The sequence below is a fragment of the Periophthalmus magnuspinnatus genome, chromosome 17 (genome assembly GCF_009829125.3).
Source record: "Periophthalmus magnuspinnatus isolate fPerMag1 chromosome 17, fPerMag1.2.pri, whole genome shotgun sequence".
NCBI classification, from domain to species: domain Eukaryota; kingdom Metazoa; phylum Chordata; class Actinopteri; order Gobiiformes; family Gobiidae; genus Periophthalmus; species Periophthalmus magnuspinnatus.
Window position 1 is genome coordinate 31,128,025 of NC_047142.1, and position 25,693 is coordinate 31,153,717.

Here is a 25,693-nt window from a genome sequence, read left to right on the forward strand (position 1 = left end):
GTAGTAGCACTAATTATAGCGACAGTAGTAGTAGTAATAGTACTAGTTATAGCGACAGTAGTAGTCGTAATAGCACCAGTAGTAGTAGTGTTAGTAATAGTAGCACTAGTAGTAGTAGTAGTAGCACTAGTTATAGCGACAGTAGTAGTAGTAGTAATAGCACTAGTAGTAGCACTCGTAATGGTAGTAGTAGTAGCAGTAGAAGTACTTGTAATTGTTTTTCAGGATCAGTGCCTCCATAAACTTCATACTTTAGTCCAGTCACACATTAAACAAACAGCAGCCTCAGATTCTCCAGATACTTTTAATGGCGTGAGCACCAAACACAAGGTCCACAACAATCCCTTTGTTTGATAGAAATTTCAAGTGTCAGAATCTCTTTATATAGAGCTACATTTAAATATCACATCTGTCGTTACATATTCATCTTTATCAGTGCCATGGCTGCAGAAACACAAGTACTGCACACAAGTCAATAGTCACACAGATACAGACAGCCAAACGCACAAGGGTGTCACGAAAACAGCAATACAATCCAGAGCTCCCTGAAAACATGAAACTAATGATGTCATGGGTAAGTAGTAGTTTGATATGAGCAGTGTGGTAGTAACATAGTCCATTAGCTCCCTGTTTAAACTATAGGCAGGTTATGGCTTAAAGACACAGAAGCGATGGTTGGTACTTTGTTTGGCCTTAAAACTGTTCTTTCACAAACACATCAGATGCACCTGTCTGAGCTCATTACAGACAAAATAAGTTGAACAGGAAAAGTGAAGGGGAAATTATTTAAACATTAAAATGATTAGGAACTGTTCTAATCAACAAACATCAAGGAAATTAGTCTTTAATTTTATAATTTCAAAATTTGCTGAATATAATATTATGTACTTAAAGAGGAGGTATTTTATTTCTATGGGGTATTAACTGCACATAATATTAATATCATCGTGTTGCCTTATATTGTTTTGAAAATGCTATATTTGAGTTTTCCATCTCTCTGCTCCCCACGCTAAGTCACTACCCCATCAGAGCGCTATCAGAATACAATCTGCGTGCACCCGCTAATGAAACTACTGCACATCACATCAGGTTTGTCAAGTTGCTGTGTAGTTTTATACCATGTTTTTGTATATTTATGCAGAGTTGTCGTGCGGGAGCATGGGTGATGTAGGATTGTGGGCGGAGCCTTGTACAGAATCTTACAGCAAACCATAAGAAGGGTTTGAATAAAACATCGCAAATCTCTTCAGGGATGTTTTTGATCAGGGAACAACGTTATAACATGGTAGCAATCGGCAAAACATCTAATTTGCATAATACCCCCTCTTTAAAGGAACTGTATGTAAGATTTTGATTTTAAATTTCATGAACTTGACCTCTCCCCAGATACGAGGTGAGGAAACATGTTCAAATCAAATGAAGCTTTTACTGTTAACAATTATAATGCTGATTTATTCTTAATTACAAAAACATTGGACATGATGGCACATTTATTTATGTTATACTTTGGTGTTTTGGTTCAAGATGGTTATCCAATCAGAAAGCAGGATGAGCCTCACATGACTCTTATTTGTGTTGTCAAGTTTAATGCAGAAATCCAGTTGTTTTAACGGTCACTGCCTAAAATTAAATATAACAGACTTGTGGTGAATGAGTTGCTGCTTGCTTAAAATGACAAAATGATTACAGTAATTAATTAAAAGTGTTCAAACATACACAAAGTAACGAGTCTTCTCAAAATAACATAACTCCTGTTCAAATCCAAATGTCTAAAACAGAGAGAGACCCCTGGCTGTGAGAGGGGGCAGAAGGCAGTGTGGGCGGGGCAGTTTTCTTGGCTGAGGGTTCTTAGATTTTATATATATATATATATATATATATATATATATATATATATATATATATATATATATATATATATATATATATATATATATATATATATAAACTCTATTTTTATATATATAACTCAATTATTTTTGTCAAATAATTGTCAGGAAAATCCATAAACTCTTAATCTTTTTTGTTAGAAATTGAGCTCACAAATTTGTCATTTTAACTTTAAGCTAATCCCCTCAGTTTCAGATGGCGGCAGAGGTGTGGGTGTCCTTGGATCTGACCCGGGTCAAATGCTCCAGTAGGGGGTGGTCTCAGATGGCGGCAGAGGTGTGGGTGTCCTTGGGTCTGACCCGGGCCAAATGCTCTAGTTGACCCGAGTCGGAAACGTCGTAACTTGTTTTGTATTTGGCCAAAATCTTCATCAGGGGGCGGAGCTTCAGCCACCACTGCTCCTTAGGGATACGGTGACTACGGAGAGAGAGAGACAGGAGAGGATGTTTTTAGTAAGTGTAGTAAGTAAGTTTAGTTTAGTGTCTTTGCTTTTTGAATGTATTTTTTGTGGGTTTTCGAGAGTTCCTTACACAAAGTCGGTTTCCTTCTGCAGGTGAGACAGAGGTTGGAACACCAGAGCCCTGCGCCGCATCCCCAACAGACAAGCCGTGTCCTCTGAGTTGGCAAACACACGCCCTGAAAGAGATAAGAGAGTAAACAACCACTGAGAGGGCATCTGACACACAGGGAGGGCATCTGATACAGAGGGGGAATACAGGGGGCATCTGACTCACCTCCCTTGTAGGACTCCTGCAGGCTGCGGGTGATCCACTGCATGGCCTTAGCAGCGATTTTGGTGCTAAAGTTTCTGTCAAACGGAGACGGCGCGCCCCCCTGTGGACACAAACAGCATGAGCACCACAAGTGCTCCTTTGTGTTTTAAAGTGGACCTATTCTGTAAAATCGACTCTTCAGAGCCTTTCACATGTGCCTTGTTAAGAGAAACGTGTGAAGATACATTCATCGTGATAACTCTGTCTGTGGTTGTTACAATGCTATGAAAATTCACACAGATACAGGTTTTTAGACGTGTGAGTTTCATCCTGATCAGACCAATTTTGGCAACGTGAGACGTTTGTACTCTCCTGTATTCAAAATGTCATATTAAAAGGAAAACAAATCTGCAACTCGCTAATGCAGTGGTTCTTAACCTTGTTGGAGGTACTGAACCCCACCAGTTTCATATGCACATTCACCGAACCCTTGATTATTGAAAAATACATTTTTTTTTTTTTCAAATTCAAGACATATGTTTGTTTTACTGGTGCACAAAATGAATCGTGCATTAACATCACTGTGTTCAAAGAATAAAACCAATACAATGCATGAACTCACAACAAATTACATACATACCTTTTTACAAAGACGTGACCTTTTTAATACTACCACACTGAAATTATTTTAATTTTTAACCTGATGTACTTCAATAATGAACTTATTGTATTTATGCTATTTATCATTTTTAACATTTTAACACACACCCATCCATCCATCCATCCATTTTCTTCCGCTTATCCGGGGCCGGGTCGCGGGGGCAGCAGTCTAAGCAGGGACTCCCAGACTTCCCTCACCCCGGACACGTCCTCCAGCTCCTCCGACTGACTCACCAAACCCCTAGGGTTCGATCGAACCCAGGTTAAGAACCAGTGCGCTAATGTGATGTGCAGCTATCCACAGGGGGCGTCGACAACATGTGGGGCTTTGTTGTGATGATATTTACGGCGACATCAGCTCCCAGTCGCAGTTTTCTAACACAGAAGTCAGTGGATTTGTTTCTTTTATTAAGTCATTTTAGATCAATATTTAAAATGTGCAAATTATAACATAAGCGCCCTCTGCTGGTTTTTATGTGAATGTGTCTGAGCAGTTTGAACACCTTACTACAGAAACATGACCTTTAAAAGTCCTCGTCTAAACTCCACTGTTGGAGCCTCCAGCTGCTACAGAGTTTTTCAAAATAAGTCACGTTTGCACAATCTAAAAACAAAGAAACTCCTTTTATCAGCGGAAATAAAACTGGGTCAAATTGTTCATCAGCTCAAACACACCGCTGTGTCGCCTTAAGAGCGGAGGGCTCACTCACGCTTCACAGCAAGAAGATTCCGGTTTCCCTCATAAACCCAAACCATGTTCTAGCTCCAGATCTGGAGATGGTGAGGAGAGGACCCAGCAGCACGGTGGATTCATCAGATACATGGTAACTAATGACCACAAGACCTAACAGTTTTTAAAAATCTGTTTGTGAAACTTTATAAATGGCGATGTTATTAAAATATTTCAAATAGTCTTGTTTTAAACACTCTGGACTTAAAACCGTCGTGTTATGGACATTAGTTAGCATGTAACTGGTTGGCCTCCACAGTGTCTTATATTTGCCAAATATTTGAATTTTTTGAAAAGTGTATGGAAAAAATGTATGGACAAATTTCCCAAAGTGTACCTTAACCTCAACAGCTGCAGAATGTTGGGCCCTAGAGCAAGGCACTTGGATGTGCTTTGAGTGAATGGTGTTGGTTGGAGGTGCTACTGTCACACGCACCACATTCAAGGTGGTATGGCAATGTGGCAATGGCAAACAGTAGTAGTAGCAGTATTAGCAGCAGTAGTAGTAGTAGTAGTAGTAGTGTAGTACCTGCTGCATGTGGCCCAGAATGTTCTTGCGGCAGTCAAACACGCCCTTGCCTTCCTCGCTGTACAGCTGGTACATGAAGTCTGTGGTGAAGTTCTCGTTACAGTTTTCATTCCTAAAAATACACAAACATAACAGTGACATGAGCACATTGTAGAGTCCCTCTAGTTCAGGGGTGTCAAACACATTTTCACCAAGGGCCACATTAACAAAATGGCTGCCCTCAAAGGGCCAGATGTACTACTTTTTTAAATTGTTAATTAACTGTTTCTCTATTTATTACTTATTCAAATTACAAATATTACATATGCATTTACCTAGATGTAAAAAATATAGATGTGTAACTGCGTATCTCCTGACAAAATGACATTTTAATACCATGTTACTTTTTAATTTACCCCGTTTAATTTACCACATTTGGCCCCCGGGCCTTGAGTTTGACATATGTGCTCTAGTTTATCCTGAGCCGGAGACAGGTCAGAAGTGGAGTTTGCTATGTAACTGTCTGACTGCAGATGTGAATATCTCTGTACTGGACCTATCCACATGAAACACTGTTTTCTCTGTCAGTGTAAATAAACAAAAGTCAAATGATGTTGACACATTAGCTTCAGAAAGTTTTGCCATTATTCAAACCCAAAGGCGTGATTGTTGTCAGTTGAAAGGACTTTAAGCCATAAGGTTAATATGACCAGTACGGTAGCCCTTGTGTTCAGACCAAACCACAAGAAATTAGACGTACTTCATCAGCCCTTTCATCAGAACACATTGGTGTCAGAAGTGGGATATGACAAATTGTTTATTTTCTGAAGTGCTACTGTAAGTCATAACCCACACCAAAATAAGAGCAAAACAACAGCAGTTTCAACCCACTAGAGCCAGTCTCCAAAACACACTAGTAACCATAGACTGTATAAAGAAGTGAACTAAGTGAGTGTGATGTCACCCACAGTGTTCAGCTCCAGACAAATGAAGCTCATTGAGGCTCGCGGTTCTATGGAGCCAACTGCAAGTGTCATTGCAACCAAACAACCAATCCGGAGCCAGGCTGTTGAAGGCAACACCCCTTCCCGCCTGTACCACTGTTTTAGCAGGGAGTGGGCGCTTAGCAACAACATCAGTTTAACCTGTTGCTAACGATAGCGGGAGCGGCCTCAGGGAAAGAAGGCCCCTGATTTGCCTGTTATTAATGTTCATAGATCTTGATTTACAGACACAATAGAGAAATAAAAATATCAAGATCATGCAGAGCGGGTTAAGACAAACATTTTAACACCAAAATAATGAGGCTCATTGGTGCAGTTACAGAGAGAGGGATGACAATGGAGCCGGAAGCATGCCAATGCGCACTTCCTGTTTGGTATGCGCTAGCATGTCAGCTATGTCCGTTTATATTTACAGTCTGTGCCAGTAACCGACGAATACAACCTTTACATCAACATGTCGTTATAGCAACCAAGTGTCACATACAAAAGCAGTTACATTAACAACAACACTTAAACGAAAGCTGTCAGCTCTGAACTAAACACACAATATCAGATTATTACACAACAAAAGTTACACAGTGAACCTTTAATTGAATGTATCCTCCTCTAGGTAACCACACAGACACATTAGAAAATCATTGCCTAATTAAAGGTAGCTGATACTCCTATTACCATAATTAACAATATACTTTTAAATATATCAAAATCATAATCATACATAAAAGTTGCATTCACTCTTGTAGGTTTGTAGTTTCCATAGAGACGCAATAAAGTCCTTGTTTAATGCGTCTAAAATAAGGTGACTCACTGCAAAGTCACTGTCCACTCTGTCCTATTTATAATACTACATCCAACCACCGGCAGAGACCCAGATAGTAACGTGCTGCTTCAAACGCTGGCTAATCATGAACTACCAACAAATACATTCAAATACATAGATTGTCCTTATTCAAAGCAGACATCTGTTTAAAGTCCTGTTATGTTTAAATATGAGCCCGCTTCTCACCGCAGCACGATCCCTCGCTGTATACTCGTCTTCATCTTCTCCGTCAGATGCTCTACGTTTGCCTGAATAAACAAAAGCACAAAGACGAAGAGGAGAGGTGAGACGAGATGTACAAACACTCTCTCTCTCTCCATTTCTTATCTCAGTGTCTCTGTATCACCATCAGAGGGAGCTGTTGCACACACTGCAGTAGTCAGATTTTGGCCTGTACAAGCTTGTTTTTGAGGTGGGAAATGTGGTAAAAAAAAAAAAGAAAAATTGTAAAGTAAGAGTGCCATTACTTCAATCTAACATCACTTAAGTACAAGTAAAGTAGTGATCCAGGAAAGCAAGCCTCCAATAGGTTAGACTACTGTAACGGCCTGCTAAGACAACTGCAGTATAAAATGTGCTATATAAATAAACTTGGATTAAATTAGATTTATGGTTCATCCCTATGTGAAGTGCGCCACCTGCAGGTCGCGGATGTCAAACGGCTCCTCGTAGATGTAGACTGAGTCCGCGCCCGCCGCCAGACCGCCCACGGTTGCCAGGTAACCGCAGTACCCGCCCATGGTCTCGATGATGAAGACTCTGCGTTTGGTCCCACTTGCCGACTGCTTGATCCGATCACATGTCTGAGTAGGTCAAAGGTCAGGTCACAGGCAAAAAGCAGGTCAGAAGAATATACATGGGTCATTTTAAAGGTCCTATATTACGCAAAATTGACTCTTGTGGGATTTAACCCATGGTAATGCTGTTACTTCATTAAAAACCCTTTATTATGAGTCTATCCACGTGTCCAAACCTCAAAATGCTCTGTTCCACCATGTGATGTCATGAAGTGGTAGTTAATAGCTACCATTTACCTTTACTTCAGTAGAGATTGGCAATTCCAGGGCTAAAATTATCCAAATGATTCTAATGACGGTGTGTGGAGTTTAAAAACACAGTGGAGCACTTCCTGTATTACCACATGACATCACAAGGTGGAGCAGAGAGTTTCTATGTTCAGTACTCCTAGAAATATTTAGGCTTTGTGTGTTTTTAATCACTCAGAAGAATCAATTTTGTTGTCATATAGGACATTAAAATAATCAATCAAACATGCCCCAAACCACAGACCATGCAGCTGTTCATGCTTCAAGCTCAGCAAAATATTACATGTTAAAGCTTTATGAGATCCCTGGTAATACAATAACTTATATATGCATAAAGTTGATCTCTAACTGCACGTACACAGAACAGACACAGCACTGCAAACCCTATAATAAAAACCATAGCTATTTTACACGGAGCATGATATTGTGCTTAATGAAGTAGGTTTAATGTCAAATCAGGTGTGACTAGTTAATACTTTGCAGCTGATGTAATCAACATTCCCTGGGGGTGTGGTGCTAACTGTAGGTACTGCTCTGTCTGAAGCTCTGTAAGACTGTAATATGATCCTATAAATTTAATGCACTCTGAGCACAAAGGTTTAGTTTAGATGGAACTGCAACAGGCGAGTGGATTTTTACTGTTAAACAAGTTTGTCAGACATAACATCACAGTCACAAGCTAGCTAGCATTAGCCAATAGTTTTTCAGTTGGTCAGAGTTTTCAGACAATCTTAAAATGTTTTTGATTGTGTTTGCTAATGTGTGTATTGTGTCACCATGGTAACTGATGAACATTCCTCCATAGAGATACATGTAAAATACCCCCAGTGTGATGTCACTGTAAAGTATCAAAACAGCTAATGTTTTTTATACTTTTAGAACATCAAACCGGCCGTGGTTCACTTTAGCATTTTAATGATTTCAATTTTAATTTTACTTCTAGTTTTTCGTATTAAACACAATATCACGAGTCACCAGTATAAATTACATCACAGTAACTCCATAAAGCCATGCACAGGTCCAAGGACTGGCACCACACATGTAGCTGTGTTTCAGATTCATACAGACCTGGAAGGTGAGCAGAACTCCACCCGTGAGGCTAGAACTTTCACCTGACATGAAAACTATTGTGATGATGATTTGATTGTGACTATAGGTGCAGGACTAGATCATTTTGGTCTACACTACCAGTCAAAGGTTTGTTCACACTTTTCATTTAAACAGGGGGTATTCTGAAAAATCAGCTTTGTGGAGCTCCCACATGACATTTCTCCATAAATATACAAAAACATGATACAAAACTTCACAAACCTAATGGGACGTGCAGTAGTTTCATTCCCGGGATACATGCTGATTGTGTTTGATAGTGCTCTGAAGGGGGAGTGACTTAACACAGAGAGCAAAGGAAGGAGGAACTCAGAGTGAAATTTATAAAGCATGTTAATACACCGTTTTTGGTGACTACAGCATTTTCAAAACAATAAAATGAAACATGGTGATCTAAACATGTTATGTGTTAGCAGTTAATATCCCATAGAAGTAAAATACCCCCTCTTTAATGCTTTTTCTTTATTTCTCACTGAAGGCATCAAAACTACAAATGACGCATATGGGATGTAGTAAACATAAAAATCTGAAATAACTATTAATATATTTTCTCTTTGCTATAATTCCATATATCTTGCTTCAAATACAGTAGTGAACAAACAGACAGAACATGGTGTGGCCAAACTTTTGACTGGTCGTGTACATGTTTTAATTTTGTCTCTGATTTATATTTTAGTTTCATCTCTCTCTCCACTCTGGGGTCTTACCTGGACGATGGCGTTGAGGGCAGTGTCCGCGCCCAAGCACAGATCTGTCCCGGGGATGTTACTGCTGATGGTGAAGGGTAACATGCACATGGGAATACACAGCTCCTGGTACTGAGAGCGAGCCGCATACAACTGCAGCAGCGACTCAAAGGCCTGCACAGACACCGGGGGGCGCTACACTCAGAGAGGAGCGCCTGCACAGACACCGGGGGGCGCTACACTCAGAGAGGAGCGCCTGCACAGGCACCGGGGGGCGCTACACTCAGAGAGGAGCGCCTGCACAGACACCGGGTGGCGCTACACTCAGAGAGGAGCGCCTGCACAGACACCGGGGGCGCTACACTCAGAGAGGAGCGCCTGCACAGACACCGGGGGGTGCTGTACTCAGTGGAGAGCGCCCGTACAGACACCGGGGGGCGCTACACTCAGAGAGGAGCGCCCGTACAGACACCGGGGGGTGCTGTACTCAGTGGGGAGTGCCCGTACAGACACCAGGGGGCGCTATATTCAGAGACGAGCGCCCGCACAGACACAGGGGGGTGCTACACTTGGAGAAAAGCACCTGCATAGACACTGAGGGGCACTGCACTCAGAGAGGAGCACCTGTAGAGACACCAGGGGACGCTGCACTGAGAGGAGAGCGCCTGCACAGACACCGGGGCCCCTACACTCAGAGACGAGTGCGTGTACAGACACCAGGGGGCACTACACTCAGAGACGAGTGCCTGTAGAGACTCCAGGGGGCACTGTACTCAGAGGAGAGCACCTGTAGAGACACCAGGGGGTGCTACACTGCCTAGTACATGTACAACAGGTCAGGTCAGAGACAGGAGGGGGCGCTAGACTCTGAGATGGGCTGTAATAAGCTTCACTGCTTCATGTGCAGTGGGACATCGGCTGGACTCACCCAGTTTTTATTCATTTATAGAATAGAATAGATCACTAGACTTGAGCTCAGCTGTTCCGTTCCGCACTATCTGAAGCCCGCTGTGTTTGCCAAAGTAAATTCCCTATTAATTTTTCTCATTTTTTCCAAAAATGTTACGCTTTTTAAGAACTGAAAGGCATGACGGACACAAACAAGCTATATGGTATCTAATTTGTAAATAAAATTATAGGTCTTGTGGTCATTACTTAGCACATACCTGATTAGCCTCCAGCGCTTTTTAAATGCACAACTTTCAGAGGGCAGAGTTTTGTTATGATGGCAAAGGTAACAACAACTAACTATTTTGCTCATTTAGGACCTACATGGAAAAAATGAGTATATGTAATATTTAGAATTCAATGTTGTGAGCATAAAACAGCTTAGAGCTGTATCAATTTGTTGACCCCTCAAAAAATAGTCAAATGCTCAAGTCTGCTTCCAACTGTCTAATTAATGACCTGTTCTAGCATTGTTGCTGCTCTTGTCCTGTTGGTGGTGCTGTGTTGTAAACAGAGCCAAAATCCCCTTTAAGCTGTGCACATAGAAGCCTCAGCAGGTGTTATCAGCTGACAGGGGCTGGCTCTCTTCAGGCTTCCCATTGGCCGGGAGGGTTTGTGGGCGGGGCATAGAGGAGACAGGGGCGTGGTCATGACGGGACGGGGCGGGGCTGCTGTTTTTCCATTGGCTGATATGATTCGGCCTCGTGTTGACGTGTGGTGTGATTGGTGCCAGATCCTCAGAAACACAGCCACTTCACAGGGCAGACCACAGGGCGAGCGGAGTTGTGAAAAACACAGCATGCTGCTACTTACCTGACAACACCAAAACCAACCACTGAACCAACCAAACCAAACACCAAAACAACCTCAACAACAAGCAGTAAAGAAAACTTTGTACTGGAGTAAAAATACAAACATCTGGCTAAAAATGTACTCAGTAACAAGTACAGGGTTTAAAATGATGAGTATTAAGAATGAGTAACTTTTCAATACTGACAACAAGTAGCAAAGTAGTGATGGAAGAAGTACTCAAGTTTGTTACTTAAGTAAAAGTACAGATACTGGAGCAAAAATATATTCCAGTAAAAATATCACGTTAACAATCTACTTAAGTAAAAGTATTAAAGTACTTGTTTAAAAATGTACATAAAGAGTTAAATTTTCTTATAAAGCTTCAAATGTAGTGACTTTGATAAATATTTGAGCTGAATTTTGTTCTTAATCAATCGTTGTTGTTTTGTTTTTTTCTGTCTGTCTGTTTTTATTTGTATATTTTTGTTTGTTCAAATTATGAATGTGTTCAAAATAAACCTTCAGGCTTTTCAACAGGTCCCAAACTATAATAAAAAATACTTTTACTTTTCAGTCCTGTTCAAAAATGTAGTGGAGTAGAAAGTACAGATACTGCTCTCAAATGTAGTGAAGAAAAAGTAAAACGTATCCACTGTAAAATTTACTTAAGTAAAGTACAGATACCTATACTAATACTTTTACTTTGTTACGTTCCATCACTGTACTAAAGTATGTGTTGGTTGTACTTGTAAATGTTATATTGATTAATTGCAGTCCAACTTCAGTCAGCACATTTGAATTTACTCAAACCTAAGAGTAATTTTCAACACGAAACTTATTAGTATCCAGATATATTCCCCATGGAGGCTAAGTGCAGTGTTCTGTTATCAGGGCCCACACCACAGCAGAGGGGCCCTTCGTGATTCCATATAAACATGTGACAGGAACTCTACTTCTACTTGGTGATGGGAGATACCAGGGATTTTTGTTTCACTCCAAGTATCAAAGTAATACAATGACATGTATTCTGATATCAGTCCAATACTGATACCAATGGGCTTATTAAATTAAATATATATAGAGATAAAAAAAAGAAAATAGCATTTTTGGTGAAATTTTTGATAATTTTTGACATTTGTTCATGAGAATACTTCAGAATATGCATTTTTAAGTTTGTGTTGTCCTTGTGGTTATAACATTAGCCCTATTTACATTCTGCTTGTTGTGGAGGGGGCGTGGTCAGCAAGGCTCAGCTCTGATTGGTCGTTCACTCCCGCGCAGCGCTCTGATTGGCCGTTGCCCCTGTCACTCACATGTGTAATAGCGTTGAGGGCGGTGTCGGAGCCGATGCTCAGGTCGGACCCTGGAATGTTGTTGGATACGGTTGCCGGGACCATCACCATGGGAACGCAAAGCTCCTCGTGTGCGTCCCGAGCGGCGGCCAGCTCTGATAGGCCGACGTAGGCCTGGGTGCCATAGCGACGGGTTTAAAGGGAAGTTTAGAGCAGGTTTAACATGGGGTGTGACATGGGGGTTTAGAATGAGGCTTTATAATGGAGTTTATCATGGGGTCTTAAATGGAGAGAGATATTATGGAAAAGGGGGATAGGGGTGGGAGGAGGTGACATGGAGGACAGAGGAATGTCTAGAGAGGCTTCAATGTGTTTATTAAAGAAGCACTGTGTAACTTTTTAGGTGGTGGCTCTGAAAACATTTATTCTCAAGGGAAATGTTGTTTTGCCTGGAATGTTCCACAAAATGGTACGAAACTTAGCAACCTCCAAAAAGACTCCACCAAACTAAGTATTTTTGTGAATAAAAATGTCTGGGGTTGAATCAATGAAAGGTAGACACTAGAGATGCAGCTGATATCTCATTTTGGTTGATAAATTGCTGTAAAAAGACAATTAACTACTATTACTTCTACTACTACTACTACTACTACTGCTATTATAAAACTTGTTTTTTTCAACGCAATATCAGGTACAACAGATACTTAAAGACAAAGTATCTGTATCAGTACTGGAACAGAAAAGGGATTGGTGGATCTTTCATAAATACTGATACCAAAGTTTGGGACATTCCAGGTAAAGCAGGTGAAGGACCGTCCACCCTCCGCTAGAAAAGTGACATAGTGAAGCTTTAAAGATGAAGTGCTCCATTCAGAGGAAGGACAGAGCAGGGTCTCAGGCTCATGTTCACATTTGGCACTTTCAGATTAGCTCCTCCAGTCTGTTGCCCTGTCATTGTTTAAAGGTTCACTACGTAACTTTTCTGGCGCTTCTTGTCTCTATGAAGATGTTACACAGCATGGCATTAAACTTATCTGTTCGAGTTGCAGGTCAAATCTGTGGAGAAGTGACCACGCTTAAAGAATGTGTTTTCGTGATAATATATATGTTTAACTGAATAAATGCAAGGTAGATAGGTTTAATGCCATACTGTGGAACATTCTAGACAACGCAGCAAAGATCTTCAAACAGAAAAAGTGACGTAGTGCACCTTTAAATGTGTGTCCTTGAGATGGAGGACAGCTGATGGAACAAGCCTAACAACACTACACCTGCTGCTTCACTTCCTCTGCTGATCAGACCCAATGTTTACAGTAAACACAGAGAGAGGGGGAGGATTTAAAGGACAGGAAGAGGGAGAGAGAGAGAGGTAGGAGGAGGGGACAGACACAGAGAGAAAGAGGAATAAAGGACAGAGAGATGGACAGAAAGAGAGAGAGGAGAGAAAGATGATAGAGATGAAGAGGAAAGACATAGGAGGAGGGAAAAGAGATAAAGAGAGAGAAAAAGGGATAAAGGACAGAAAGAGGGACAGAGAGAGGGAGAGAGAAGGAGAGACAGACAGGTGGGGGAGAGGGACAGACAGAGAAAGACAGATAGGAGGAGGGAAAGAGAGAGAAAGACAGACAGAGGGGGAAGGAAAGAGGGGAGAGACGGGGACAGACAGAGAGAACAATAGAGAGAGGGAAGGAAAGAGAGGGGAGAGACGGGGACAGACAGAGAGAACAATAGAGAGAGAGGGAAGGAAAGAGAGGGGAGAGACGGGGACAGACAGAGAGAACAATAGAGAGAGAGGGAAGGAAAGAGAGGGGAGAGACGGGGACAGACAGAGAGAACAATAGAGAGAGAGGGAAGGAAAGAGAGGGGAGAGACGGGGACAGACAGAGAGAACAATAGAGAGAGAGGGAAGGAAAGAGAGGGGAGAGACAGGGAGAGAGACTGGGAGAAACAGAAAGAATAATAGAGGGAGAAAGAGAGAGGGAAGGAAAGAGGGGAGAGACAGGAAGAAGAGAGACAGGGACAGATAGAGAGAATGAGAGAGAGAGAGAGGGAAGGAAAGAGGGGAGAGACAGGGAGAGAGAGAGACAGGGGCAGATAGAGAGAATGATAAAGACAGAGAGAGAGGGGGAAGGAAAGAGGAGAGTGACAGGAAGAAGAGAGACAGGAACAGATAGAATGATAAAGAGAGAGAGAGACAGAAGAGGAGAGGAAGAGAGGAGAGACAGAGATAGAGCACATTTGGCTGTGGAGGGGGTGTCCGAGGAGGTCAGAGGGATGCATTATAGGAAACCCTCCCCCGTTTCAGATGGACTAGTAGGTATGGGTGGGTCCCATGTGGGAGGGGTCAGAGTGGGAGGGGTCAGGGGTCAGCATGGGCTTAGCCAATGGGAGAGAACCAAGGGTAAATGTAACAGAACTAAACACAACAGCCGTTTAACAGAAAGACAAATTATGAATGATGTGTATAATGTGAAATAAAAGAGTTAAACATCGACACTGATTTTAAAGACAAAAGACAACTGTCAGAGCTGAGATGAGTGATAATGATGGTAATGGATGAGTTTGTTTCCATAGTAACAGTAGCAACAGTAAGTTTTAAAATGTAACCTATTGGACCAGGTTTGGAGTTGAGGACATTTCACCTCCTGGATGAGATTATCTGAATTTACGCAATTTGTGTCCTTTAGCATAAATATGAATTATGACCAATATTGTGGAGTTAGATTTGGGTCAAAGCTGCGTTACCCGATTTTAAAACTGCAAAACAGAGGAAGTAGATGTCTAAAGCTACCATCTTTCTTTTTTTTTTCACCAGCACATGATAGACTCCCATCCTCTAGCCCCCTCCCCCCTCCTGTTACCTGGCTCCTCCCCCTCCCTTCACCTGGCGCCTTCCCCCTTCCCATCACCTGGCCATCTCCCGTTACCTGGCCCCCCTCCCCCCGCATGTCACCTGGCCGCCTCCTGTCCTCTGACCGCCACCCCCGTCCAGTCACCTGGCTCCTCCCCCTCCCTTCACCTGGTGCCATAGCACATTAGCGATGTCCATTTATTTATACCGTCTATGGTTCAGACTAACGCCCTGAGATGTGGGGAAATGTCTCCAAACCCAAACCTTTGTGACTACAGAGTGCTTCTAGTGGATGACTGGGGGATGACACCTATTTCTGTACCTCAAATCCTCCAATGACGAGCAGCGCATTGATGTTGTGAAGCTTCATCTGGTGTGCGATTTGAGCCAGATGCTTCCCTGGGAGAGTCCTGCAGGTTTAACACAAAAGATTGTTACATTTATATCAGGGTCGAACAAAATGCCAAAAAAAATGAATCACTGAAATTTGAAGTTTGTGATAAACAGGTCAGAGCTCTCACCTCTTGGTCCCCAGCAGAGAGCCTCCCTGACCGGTCCACCCCCCCACGTCGCCCCAGGTGATCTCTTTAATCTGAAAAACACAAAAGACCGACTTCAGTTCAGGGCAGGACAGATGTGGTGGCTTTGACTAGAATGTTCTTCACTATGGTATTAAATGTATGCATCTCCATGGAGACAAGCGGACAACTCCACCAGGTCAAATTACCGGTCAGACCTGTGGAGAGCAGTAGGAATCCATGTTTTTTGCAATAAAAAATACACTTATTATTTAATAAATGTAAAATAGAAATGTTTAATGCCATGCGGTGGAACATTTCAAGCAAAGCAATAACACCTTCATGGAAACGCAGGTGGCTGGACCCTAACCAGAAAAGAGAAGCTATGTTCTATTGTCTATCCACACCCCGCTGTAACCTTGTCCTGTTCCCTGAGGGGCTGGACAGGAGGTCGGGATTTAGCCAGAGTGGCATTCTATTCACCCGCCACCTGTGGGTGGATAGGAGGACAGAGCGGCGACTGAGGGCCTCAGCATTTTCCACGGCAACCACACCTCCTGCACAAAGGGGGACAAACCTGTCCAGCCTGTGCAGTGCAGACATCCTCTGTCCCGGTGTCTCTCTGTCCCATTATCTCCTCTGTCTCTCTGTCCCATTATCTCCTCTGTCCCCTTATCTCCTCCCTCCCTGTGTCTCTGTCCCTGTGTCTCTCTGTCCCCTTGTCTCCTCTGCCCCAGTGTCTCTCTGTCTGTGCGTTATTTCCAGAACCATTGTTTCTGGTTTTAGGGCTGTGTCCTGCTGAGAATAAACCTGCAGCTGTGTGCTCTTAGAAACACCTCTCAGATTGAGATGTGCTCTTTACACGACACTCACTGTCATCATGATACCACAACAGAATGTAAATATCTTTCAGTACTTTCAGTACTTTCTTTCATATTACTGTGTGATTTTATATTAGTTCTGAATACAGATCAAAACCAGTCTGACACAGGTCCTATCCTGTTATATCCATAGACTGTATATATAAATGGACATAGCTAAACTGCCAGCTGATGCATTTAAAGAGGAAGAGAGGGCACCATCCAGCTTCATCGGCTCCAGTTCACTTTCTATTGATAAAGCACCACCCCTCTCTCTGTAACTGCTGCTGTCAGGCTCAACATTTTGGTCTTAAATATTTGTATTAAGCCATTCTACATGATCCTGGTTGATTATGATTATTTTACTATTTTGTACCTAAATCAAGATATAAACATTAATAACAGACGAATCAAGCGCCTTCTTTACCCAAGGTCGCTCCAGCTATTCGTTCCTATAATTGCTAATTGCCTCAATTTGACTGGAGTCAAACACTTTGGGTGATACTTCACACTCTCTTAGTCTACTCCTATATATACCACCAGAAGTTGCTAAGGTGAGTACAGTCTATGTTTATAACATGAGTGTAGATGAAGAGGTGTGAGTCTGGGCCCTGGAGGGTGTCCGATAAAGTCCCAGAGACGTGAGGGAGTTCTGATGGGACAGGGAGGGGACAGGGCTTTGAGAAGGGGAGGGTGAGGCTGATGGTGGGGGGCTAAACCAGGTCTAAACCAGGATTTAATCAGGACCAAACCAGGATTAACCCAGGAAAAACAGGTCCAAGTTGATATCTATATGCTTCTGCGGTGTCAGAACGCTATTCCACTTCCACCATGAAAAGCATGAGAAAAGATTCTACACCTGTCCTTTAGGATGCACCTGCCCTTTAAGCACCTGTCTTGAATTCTGTAGTAGTCGGGTAAAGTATTTCTGCTGTAGTGTTTCTTGCAAGTACAGTGACAGGTGCAGCGACAGGTGCAATGACAGGTGCACCGACAAGTGCAGCAACAAGTGCAGTGACAGGTGCAGCGACAGGTGCAATGACAGGTGCAGCGACAAGTGCAGTGACAGGTGCAGCGACAGGTGCAATGACAGGTGCACCGACAAGTGCAGCGACAAGTGCAGTGACAGGTGCAGCGACAGGTGCAATGACAGGTGCAGTGACAAGTGCAGCAACAGGTGCAGTGACAGGTGCAATGACAGGTGCACCGACAAGTGCAGCGACAAGTGCAGTGACAGGTGCAGCGACAGGTGCAGTGACAGGTGCAGTGACAGGTGCAGCGACAGGTGCAGTGACAGGTGCAGTGACAGGTGCAGTGACAGGTGCAGCGACAGGTGCAGCGACAGGTGCAGCGACAGGTGCAGTGACAGGTGCAGTGACAGGTGGCGTACCTGTCCCTTGTAGAGTCCTTCGAAGCCGTCGCTCACTGCAAACATCTTGTGTCCTTCTGTGATTCCCACTCTGACGGCAGAGCGCACGGCGGCGTTCATCCCAGCGGCCGGAGCGCCCACGTTCAGGACCGCTACGTTAAAGTTACTCTGGAAAAAATAACAAATAAAAACAAATCATATCAAACAAAGAAACAAGAGACAAGCCCCGCCACGTTAAAGATATTCTGGAAAAGTCAAATATAATATGAAAGACAGAAAGAAAGAGAGACAGAAAGAAAGAAAGACAGAAAGTAACAAAGAAGAGAAGGAGTAAAGGAGAGAAGGAGAGGGGAGAAGGAGAGAGGGAGATGTACAGCATTTTCTCTGGGGCATCATTATGCTAATATCTCCTCAACACTAACACTTTTAAGATCTTTGTCATCAAGAAAACAAATGTGCACGGGTCAAGCAAAAATATTATGACCACCTAACCCAAGACTAAAGCAAACCAGGACTAAACCAAGACTAACCCAGAACTACACCAGGTCTAAAACAGGACTAAACCAGTACTAAACCAGGTCTAACCCAGAACTAAATCAGGGCTAAACCAGGACTAAACCAGCACTAAACCAGGTCTAACCCAGAACTAATCCAGAACTAAAACAGGACTAAAACAGGCCTCCCCCAGTATCAGTACCCAGGATGTGGGTAGTCATAATGTTCTGCTTGGTCCTTGTGCCTTTAAGCCATGCACCGAACAGCATTACACAGTTCATCTTCAAACAACCACGAGATTGTCCATAAAAACTCTTTGAAGCACAAAACCCGACAAAATACAGACTCAAAATAGGAGCATTTCAAATTCCCAACCGAGCGTTTCACAGCTGATCAACTGGCCAGAAAAGTGCAAGAAATTTCACCGTTTACAGAGCAGCACAAACGAGCTAAATGAACCAGAATGAAACAGTTACCGGGCTAAGTTATAGGTTAAAGGTGCACTGCGTAACCTGCTTGTCTCCATGGAGATGTGATTGTCTTGTAATATACCTGGAGTTGTGTTTTGTTTCATTCACACATGTTTGACACTTTATTATTAGTCTGTCTATATCTCCAAACCTCAAAATGCTCTGTCCCACCTTGTGATGTCATGAAGTGGTAGTTTTCAAGTTAACAGCTTAACGAAACACAACTCCAGGTCTGTTTGTGATGAGGAAACAACATTAGAACATAGATCTGAAAATAGCCTAAGCTGATCCCTTTAATGCAATACTACAGAACAATTTAGGCAAAACTTTAACATTCCCATGTAGACAGGCAGGTGAAAGCAGAAAAGTTACATAGCGCACCTTTACATTAGCAGTAGCTTTGAATAATTCCCCACAGTAGCAGGCAGGACATGCATTTCCAAACATGCAGAGCAACAACAAAAATACTTCTCTCAGAATTCTCATAATTTATCAAAAGTCAGATATAAATAAAAGTTGAGGTGCAGATGGTCCACAGTCCTCGATCTCCTCAGAACAAACAGGAGCAGCATGCCGCCATTTTACCTTTTTCTGAAGACGAAAGGTCACAAAAACCAGACACGGGGATTAGACAGTGATTCGGAGCTGCTGGGAAAATCTAAGAGCATCCCAGGACACAGACACAGACCAGAAACACACCAAACTCATTCAGACACCTGTGTGCTTAACAAAAGCATTATATTTACATATGTACATTTACATGATCAGTATAAATAACACAACTATTCAATCTGATTTTTGGTGCGTGTGTTTTTTGTTTGTTTGTTTTTAACTCCAAAATACCCTCTTTAATATTTTACTTTTGCCACATTATTTCATAATTGTCTTTGCCAAAACCTGCACAGCACTGAACAATCAGAGAGAAATTGATTTACTCAGATGGATCTGGCTCTGTTTACACGCACACCAAAGATCTGAGTGTTATCTGATTTCTAGAGTGATCAGATTATTGTCATGTGAACAGTTATGTTATTTTAGTCTGCACATGCTTATTACTTTTGGTTAGTAATAAGGATACTGCATTTACGTGTACATAGGATACTTAAAGAGGGGGTATGACGCTTCTGTGGGATATTATCTGCTAACACATAACATATTTAAATCACCGTGTTACCCTTTATTGTGTTAGGGTTGGAAAAGGGCCTGAGAGAGATTGCTAGATTACTCAAACATGGATGGATGACATAAAATCTCTTCAGGGTTGTTTTTGGTGAGGGAACAATATAATAACATGGTAGATAACAAAGTCCATTTAGCATAATACCTCCCCTTTAAAAAAAACTTGATCATGACGGAGATATGCACATAAATGCATTTAATGACTTTGCTGTTGCCATAACAACAAATACAATTTAACTTAATGTAATGAGCCAAAGCTGTTTTGAGGACTCAGGAGAGCATCCACCTGCAGACTCAGCTGTGTGTGTGTGAACAAAACAAACACGCCCACAGCAGCAACACTACAGGGGTCAGAGGTCGCTCTAACATTCTACTGCAGCAGAAATCCACCAAGCATCAAACTAGCCTTAAGAGGGCTTTAACTGCAAGCATTAGCCGCTAATCTGCTAACATCCCACCTGCTCCTCCCATTTGGAGCATCTGGGAAAGCAAAGTTGTTGTGAGTCAGCTGCACAAATCTAACAGATGTTTTAATGGGGTAAAAATGGTAAATATTGTAATTTTGAGTAACAAATAAAACAAAATCTTAAAAATACACTTACAGTTGGCAGTTCAGAGTCGGCTTTACGGGATGACAGCAGCCTGTAGGTTGTCAGGTTATTCTCAAAGCTCCTAAAACACACAAGGAGATAAATACAAGCATTCTCAGCTCCTCTGACCCTCTCCTCTGCACTGGCTACACTATAAATACATAAAACTCAATAGAAATAATACAAAATTAAATGAGCATTGATTTCTTGTGTCCCATGTCAAGTACAGCACACACACGCAGGCACACACATGTAAACGAGTGTCTGTGGGGCAGATGTGGGGCAGCGGTGATAACCACTCCAGTCATGTTTGCAGCCATTAAATGTTCTGCTACTAGTACTATTTCCCTTCTACTGTGATGCTAATGCTAATGCTAGTACAACTGCATATCAGAGTATGTACCTTCCCCGTAGTCGGACTGCCTCCTCAAACTTCTTCTCATCCATGGCCTTCTGCACCTCCTGAGTCTGAGCACAAGCAGGAGTAGGTCACCTTCACTGATCTATGTTTTTTATGATATTTATGGTTCTCATGGTTCTCATGGTTCTATAGACTCTTACCATCTGCACACACTCCATGAGGGGCAGTCTAACAGCCTGGTTCCCCACGAGAGACACCACACAGGCGGGTGTGTCTGCGGAGGCCTCCAGCAGAGCCAGGACGGCCTCCACGCCCATACGACTCGCCTGCAACATATACACATAGTTTAGTGCTTCACTTATTGATTCAGCAGAAATCTGCCATCTTCTTTCTTTAGTTTTTTTTTTCTTTCCTTTGTTTTTTTTGACACAGATGGACCATGCATGTCCCTGATTGGCTAATCCACCTGTCAATCACACCCATCTGAACTCGGAGAGAGTCACCAGTGACCAGTATCAAATAAGTGTGTATTCTGGATCTCAGGCAAATGTTTCCTTGCTCCTGGTTGGAACAACTGAACCACCTTTGAAGGTCAGTTGGGATTCATAGAACCATAGTTACATTTGTTTTGCGATAAGCTCAAATTTAAGAAAATCTAACCTAATTTTATTAAAATAGAAGTTTAAATAAGCTCTTCAGAAATAAAGAGTGAAAGTGTCTCTGACCAGGATGCGGTCGAAGGCAGATGGAGTCCCTCCTCTCTGCACATGTCCCAGGATGGTCACTCTGGTGTCGAACCCCAGACGAGTCACCACCATCTGAACACAACAAAAATTTATATCTGTCATATGTATATGTACAATATACTGTATATGCAATGAAAATATATGTAAAAATATCACACAGACAAACTCACAACCAGCTGAACACAAGTATTATTATCTATTACATTTAAGAACAAAATCTCATCAAATGTATGTAGAAATATCACACAGAGAGTCGCACAATCAGCCATTTGGAGAAGAGCAAAGACTAATACTACTACTCGGATTACTACTACAAATACGACTACAAATTCTACTATACTACATCAATAACTACAACTGCTACTGCTACTACCAGTACTAATGCAACCACTGATGAAAATACTTACTGTGCTTTAGACTTAGTCTCTAATGTCTTTCTTTTCCACTTAAATATTCTAAATACAATTTAAAAGACTTACAAACTAAAAGATTGCATAATATATGAATGTAAAGTCAACACTGGGACTAAACTGTGACTAAAACGGGACTAAACCAGGTCTAAATCAGGACTAAACTGGGCTCACAGCAGGGCAACGGCACACCTCCTGTCTGCTTCTCCAACCCAAAACTACAGCAGCGTCTCCCCTGACCCTGTATTAACTCAGATGCCCTGCCCCATGCTCCTGTGCAGATTTCCCATGATTCCTTGCTGCATACTCACATTCTTGATGTTGTCAGCGGTAATGGACTTGTTCTGTTGGTCGATGGCTCCCTCTGCGACGATGATGATGTTCAAACGTTTTTTATCAGCGCGGTTCTGTCAGAGGAGAAGAAGTTTAAGCACAAAGAAATGCTAATATCAGTCAGAAGAATATGAGCACCTCCTCTGCACAAAACCAGGTCTGAACAAGCTCTGAACCAGACCTGAACTAAGTGTTTTTATTTCATTATTTTTTCCCTTAAATCGAGATACCAATTTGGTGCCTGTTTTCCCCAAGGTTTCTCCTAGCATTAGTGTTGCTAAATGCCCGCCCCCTGCCAAAATCAGTGGTGTGGGCAGGAAGGAGCGTGTACCTTCAACAGCCTCACTCCTGATTGGCTCTTTGGTTTTGTGGTCGGATTTCCAAATATAGTCCCTGGTTTCAGATTAGCTGCTATAACTGCTAGCCTTAATGAGCTGCATTTGGTTGGAGCTGTTGTATGTCTGTTTGTGTGTGTATGTAGACAACGGTATGTTGTGTTTGTGTCTGAAAATGAATGTATGTGGCTGAATGTGGTTTTATGACTATAAGAATGGAGTTATATGCAACTGTATGTAAGAATGATTTTAGAGTGTAAATAATAACCTTGTTTTTATTCTATTGTATTTTATTTCCTACAGGTTGACATTTTACACCTGTCCCGGGACTATGGATGAAAAATAGCCCTCGGGCTAATTCTGGCATATTTACATGCAAATGTTTATTAATGTGCATTGTCCCTGAAATAAATAAATAAATAAATAAATAAATAAATAAAACACTATGGGTGATACCCTCAGTTCACTTCTATTATACAGTTTATGGGTTTAATGGAAGGTTTACAAATCAAAACATTACATCAACAAATATAAATAATGCATGCTTTCTTTTGATAGTTAAAAATGACCCAAACCAGCCAACCAATTAATGTAGCATGTGTTTTAAATATCTGTATAAAATATGTTTAAATATGTCTGTTGCATGTTGTGATCTGATCTAAAATCCAGCGATACAAAAGCGTTATTATTACTGCTTGTTTTTTGTTTATTTGTTTCTACCTCAGAGAGCTTCTGGCACATGCTGTCCTCCCAGCCGTCCTCAGGAGGCATCTCAGGGATGAAGACCCAGTCTGCTCCACAGGCCAGAGCGCTCACCAGGGCCAGGTATCTATATGTAAAATTATCAACAAAAACTTTATAGATGATATTTATTGTACTGAATATGATAAATATATATTAACCCCTGGCATTATATTTGTATAGATCAGATTCTATTCACATACCCACAGTGACGTCCCATGACCTCCAGCACAAACGTCCTCTGGTGACTGCAAAAACAAACCCACAATGAATATTAAAACGATGACACTTTAGTTTAATGTTCATTCTGTTTGTGCAGAACCTGTTCAGTCCCTTGTGTGTGCTACAAACATGTGTAGATGTGTTCAGAGGATGGTGGACCAGAGAGGACACACTTAATGATAAAACGTAATAATATTTGTATGTTGTTTGCTGTGTTGGTCTGCCTCACATCGTGTCTGCTGTTCCAAATCAATTAAACCACTTAGAAATACAAGACTTTAATGAGTTTAAACCGTCCTGACTTTGTGAAGCGTTCATGTTTGAATGTAATTTCCAGATCAAAAACTTCTCTGGAGTTGTGTTTTGTTTGATTCACACATGTTTCAGTAATTGGGTGAACTAGTTTCTCTTTTAAAGTGTTTGCTTTTCTCTGAAGTTTTTCAAACACACCTGCTGTGTAAGGTTCCTTTTAGGTTCAGATTCCTTGTTGCCCTGTTTTTTAGCTCTCTTAGAAAAACGGGACAACAGGGAATCTGAACCTAGAAGGAAAGGTGTAACTATTCTTTATACAGCGGTAATATGATATTCTGGTCTATTTCAAACCTACAAACACTTTCAGACAGAAACTGGTTCATCCAAAGGACAAAACCTCAAACCATAAACAAGGTAATGTGGTCTACTCCATTCACTGCAGTGAAGAGTGCAGGGAGAGTTGCATTGGAGAAACTAAACAGCTACTCCATAAGAGAATGTGCCAAAACTGTTGTGAGAGCTCCTCTGGACCCCAGTCTGCTGTTCATCGCCATCTCAAAGACATTAACCACTCCTTTGAAGACAGTGAATTTCAGATCTTAGTCAGAGAAAAGAAATGGTTTGAGAGAGGAGTTAAAGAAGCTATTTTTGTTAGGAAAGAGAATCCTCCCTTAAACAGGAATGGGGCCTGAGAGATAATCTCTCACAGATCTATGATTCCATCCTCATACCCAAAGCAAACAAAAAGAAACAAAAGAGAACAATACGAGGGCCATTAAAGGTTGAATAAGGTCGTTAAAGGCTGAAACTGGAGACAATAGCTGTTTACACTTTCAGTGTAGTTAGCTCCTCCTTCAGACAGATATAAGTCAGTGTCCAGCAATAATCTGACCAGAACTGAAGAAGCGGCTTGGATGAGCAGCAAAACAGATGTGTTGACAGATTTAAACTTCACCTTTTGCTATTTATGGAAACTGTTTCTGAGTGTTTTTGCGCTGCATGGTGTTAATAATGTGGCACATTCAACCTTATGCAGTTCATGTCACTCACTGCACTGCACATACGGCAGCTCTAAGCAGAAATACTAGTAGTTGTAGTAGCAGCAGTAGTAACTGTGCATGTAGCTGTAGTAATTACAGTAGTGATAGCAGTAGTAGTAATAGTAGTAGTGGCAGCAGCAGCAGTGGGAGTGGTAGTAGTAGTATCTGTACCTCTGTGCAGTAGTCATGATGGCGTCCACCACCTCGATGATGCGGTGCAGAGCAGAGTCGGTGCCGATGGTCATGTCTGTGCCACAGAAGTCATTATCGATGGAGCCCACCATGCCCACGATGTGAAGCACCGAGTTACTGTCCACTGCAGACTGATCTATCTGACCTGAGGGGGAGAGAAGGGGGAGGAAGAGAGACAAAGTCATAAATGATGGAACCTGCCATGCCCAACATAGTACGGTAGATTTTATAGCTTAAGTGGTGTCTGGGGGCCATCCTAGCTCCATACAGGGCCGGGACCTTCTTGCAGTGAAAGATGTATCCAGTCAGAGAGGGTAACTGGACACCTTGGCCTTTCAGAGACACTTACTTTACCTGTGTATTTAGGTTTTTGGTGACATTATGAAAAATGCATAATGCTGCTGTTTGACCTGACCTCAGCCTTCGATACTGTGGACCATCACATCCTGTCAAAAAGCCTGAGGGATGTGGTTGAACTGTCAGGGTCAGTTCAGTTTAGTTCTTCTTCATACTTATCTGGTCGAAGCGTCAGT

General features: G+C 42.0%; 1 protein-coding gene across 3 annotated transcripts in view; it reads right to left on the reverse strand.

The window, feature by feature from the left end:
* Window positions 1-1,981: 1,981 nt before the first annotated feature.
* Window positions 1,982-25,693, reverse strand: part of LOC117385602 (ATP-dependent 6-phosphofructokinase, platelet type-like) — a 28,718-nt gene continuing 5,006 nt past the window's right edge. Inside the window, exons 5-23 of one of the 3 annotated variants that reach the window (XM_055228579.1) lie at window positions 25,140-25,305; window positions 23,658-23,702; window positions 23,434-23,542; window positions 22,357-22,452; window positions 21,615-21,707; window positions 21,090-21,215; window positions 20,932-20,996; window positions 20,541-20,610; window positions 17,816-17,962; window positions 15,569-15,639; window positions 15,370-15,457; window positions 12,218-12,370; window positions 9,186-9,338; window positions 6,964-7,128; window positions 6,512-6,573; window positions 4,523-4,634; window positions 2,625-2,724; window positions 2,421-2,526; window positions 1,982-2,307 (exon numbers count right to left, since the gene is read on the reverse strand). In XM_055228579.1, the coding sequence (XP_055084554.1) occupies window positions 2,151-2,307; window positions 2,421-2,526; window positions 2,625-2,724; window positions 4,523-4,634; window positions 6,512-6,573; window positions 6,964-7,128; window positions 9,186-9,338; window positions 12,218-12,370; window positions 15,370-15,457; window positions 15,569-15,639; window positions 17,816-17,962; window positions 20,541-20,610; window positions 20,932-20,996; window positions 21,090-21,215; window positions 21,615-21,707; window positions 22,357-22,452; window positions 23,434-23,542; window positions 23,658-23,702; window positions 25,140-25,305 (2,084 nt within the window). In that variant the 3' untranslated portion in view covers window positions 1,982-2,150. Of the gene's footprint in view, window positions 2,308-2,420; window positions 2,527-2,624; window positions 2,725-4,522; window positions 4,635-6,511; window positions 6,574-6,963; window positions 7,129-9,185; window positions 9,339-12,217; window positions 12,371-15,369; window positions 15,458-15,568; window positions 15,640-17,815; window positions 17,963-20,534; window positions 20,611-20,931; window positions 20,997-21,089; window positions 21,216-21,614; window positions 21,708-22,356; window positions 22,453-23,433; window positions 23,543-23,657; window positions 23,703-25,139; window positions 25,306-25,693 lie in introns of all 3 variants that reach the window. The other 2 variants (XM_033982893.2, XM_055228577.1) reach the window with 2 other exon arrangements.